We start from the raw sequence: 3,331 nt of genomic DNA on the forward strand, positions 1-3,331 counted from the left end.
ATCCCTAGGCAAAATACATGTTTCATAACATACATGTTATGAAATGGGCACATTTTCGTTTGGCATCAATAGTGATAATGAAAATATCGCATCCCCCGTAATTATTCTGTTTAAATCTACCAGTTCCAATACAGTTTATGTAAATTCTGACGTGCTTCGCTATCAACTGATGACCGAACCTTTGTATTAGAATCCCGACAAAAATCAGATTGATTTATTTTGGAATCTAAATGATCAGCAATGCTGAAACTAGCGTGTTCTCTATTTCCTATCAGATCGCGTACGGTGCCACTAAAGAAATTAATATAACTGACAGAAATGAATGATGAAATTCTAAATTACAAGATAAGGAGTTAAGAACGGGGATGTTCAAGTAGGGCAATGTGTGATGGTAATTACATGCTGTCAACATAAGGTTTTGACAATAGCGTCTATTTGTTCCTAGTGTAGTGATTTTTGATAAATGTATTTGTTTGTGCAGTTAAACTGTTCTCTCTCGACAACTATTGCTATGGTGTAATGACATAATTATGCTTCCCCGGCGATGTATCTTTGTCCACACATTGGGGAAATTCTCATGCAAGATTGTTTCTTTTGAAACAAACACACATACACACACACACACACACACACACACACACACACACACACACATACATACACGCACGCACGCACGCACACACACACACATACATACATACATACATACATACATACATACATATACACACACATACATACATACATACACGCACACACACACACGTGCGCGCGCATATATATATATATATAGTTTTGGTAGTACTGGAACTCTTTCTTGGGTGTAACTCGGAGTTTCACGCATATTGCGATCATCAGACACTCTGATGATCGCAATATGCGTGAAACTCCGAGTTACACCCAAGAAAGAGTTCCAGTACTACCAAAACTATTACGCTCTGCCACTGCGGTATAGAGCACTGTCTTATAGCAGATTGATACTCACCGAGTTATATATATATATATATATATATATATATATATATATATATATATATATATATATATATATATATATATATTATGTAGATATATTTTCCATGACATTAGTTTCAGCTTATTTTCAAAATAATCAAACAAAAATCAAAATGTAGGGAATTTGACTTTATATGGTGACACAAAAGAACCCATCATATATATATATATATATATATATATATATATATATATATATATATATATATATATATATATATATATATATATATATATATATATATATATATATTGATACGGTCCGATACATGGTTGCAAGAAATAAATAAATCATGACAGTCCTGTTTACACCAGAATGCTCATGTGACAAGTTAGAGTGCATGCAAATGTTCTATATAACGAATTAAACTATTGACATTCCTGATTAATCAGGCCCTTCGAATTCCAACTAAATAATCATTCAATTCAAGAATACCATGCAGCTTTTCATTTTGATACAACCACGCAGAAACCAATAAGAAAGTGGACATGCTATATGGAATGAACACCGCAAAGGACATTTTACGCGGCCTCCATCGGGTGTTTGATAACTTATAAAAACATTGGAGCCTGAGTGTTTGCATGGAGTTGCAATACATTTAAATGGTTTATGTCATTTAGACCAACTGTAGCAACAAAATGCGATCTTGCATATGCAGATTTTGTTGGTGTGTGTGTGTGTGTGTGTGTGTGGTTGTATCAAACAGAAAAGCTGCACGGTATTTTGAAATTGACTGTAACACTAATCCATCCATGTCATGCATTATATCCGATCTCGAGCAGCTATTTTTCATCATTCATTTGTTATATAGTTATTTCAAACCATCATTTCTATGTGGTAAACGTCAGTGACAACATGTAATAAAGGCAGACAACGAAAAACAGAATTAGTCATTTATTTACATGACTATCAACACAACTCCTGTACATGTTTAAGATTTTCCCACTACATGTAATTTGTATAGAGGCGTAGCTATTTCCTTGTTTCGTAGAGTTGACTCTAAAGGCAACAACAAGCTGTTGCCATAACGTTTTGTGCCATACTTTGTGTTCACTGCTTCTATAATTATGCTTGCGTAGAGATTCCCCAACCAAAATTAATGATAGCATAGCTAGGTCAAACCATAGAAAAAAATGTACCTCCTATATCAACTTTGCTGCGGTATTCTTCAACTGAGCACAGCCGGTTATGTGTGACCTTTAGTTGTCATCGTTATCTTCTGTTATGGCTGTATCATTTACGTTTGTATGAAAAAGTCGTCTGCAAATTGATGTTTGTTTCTCCATAAGGAACCGTTTCCAACGGTCTTGCATCATTGCTTCCAAATGTCGGCCATTGCCATGGATGGTGAATATAGAATGAACAGGGCAATGTTGATCTTCTGTGCTTAACAGATTGAAATGGTTTTGATGGTCAAAGCGATAATCAGATGTTAAATGTACGTCAAGTTTCTGCAAGCATAAGCCGACAAAGACATCCTCCCAGTCAATATATCGTATATGTGGTGAGATACGTGTAACGTTTTCAGCAACATCTTTTGAAAGTACGTAACTTGCTCCTTGTAGATACTCCGGGTATTTCTCTAACGGATAAACGTCCATCGGTGTATACCACTTTAGCTTAATATTCCTGTTAACTGGCGCATGATACATAACCAAACCAAACGCTGTACCGATACTTGGTTTAGACGACAACTTTCGAACCAGAGACAAATAGTTTACGAAAACATCATCATCCGTTTTCATAATAAATGACGCACTGGAACAAAATGTACCGGCCCATTTCAATCCCATCAAAGTCTTCAACGTCAAATTCAAATAATCTTCCTTGAAATCAAACAATACCATGTCCCGATATTTGTGATATTCAGTTGTGATATTCCCCATATCCTTTGAGTTATCCTTACCGAACAAAAACACAGTAGTAATCGTTTTATTGTCGACCTGTTTAACACTTGCCCACGTTGATCTCACTATTTCTCTTCTTTCAAAGTGATCATGCGTTGTTGTAACTAACGTGATTAGAAAAATATCATTGTTTTTACAAATATTAGTCGGACTCATTATACATCTATAGTCGTCCACGTTGATATATTTTCTTGGCTGCGATTCGTTATCGTTACCTTTCCTAATAAAGACAGTAGATGCGACATTGTTTCCTTTATTAATTGTGATATTCTTTAACTTTGTTTGGTGAGTAATGATATTTGAGTGTTGGTCTGAATAGTTATCATGAACGAAACGTTTGAAAGGTGTGTCGACTTTAGTGACGTTTTGTAAGGTGTTCGAAGTCGCAGTAACCTTCAGCTTAAGCCTG

The 3,331-nt window shown here is 35.3% G+C and overlaps 1 protein-coding gene across 1 annotated transcript; it reads right to left on the reverse strand.

Annotated features, from left to right (window-relative positions):
• Nucleotides 1-2,214: 2,214 nt before the first annotated feature.
• Nucleotides 2,215-2,862, reverse strand: LOC144433065 (beta-1,3-galactosyltransferase 1-like). The gene has a single exon (XM_078121377.1). The coding sequence runs from the start codon at nt 2,860-2,862 to the stop codon at nt 2,215-2,217; it is 648 nt and encodes a 215-aa protein (XP_077977503.1).
• Between the last annotated feature and the right edge of the window lie 469 nt (nt 2,863-3,331).

Source organism: Glandiceps talaboti, chromosome 3, assembly GCF_964340395.1.
Source record: "Glandiceps talaboti chromosome 3, keGlaTala1.1, whole genome shotgun sequence".
In the NCBI taxonomy this organism is placed as follows: Eukaryota; Metazoa; Hemichordata; class Enteropneusta; family Spengelidae; genus Glandiceps; species Glandiceps talaboti.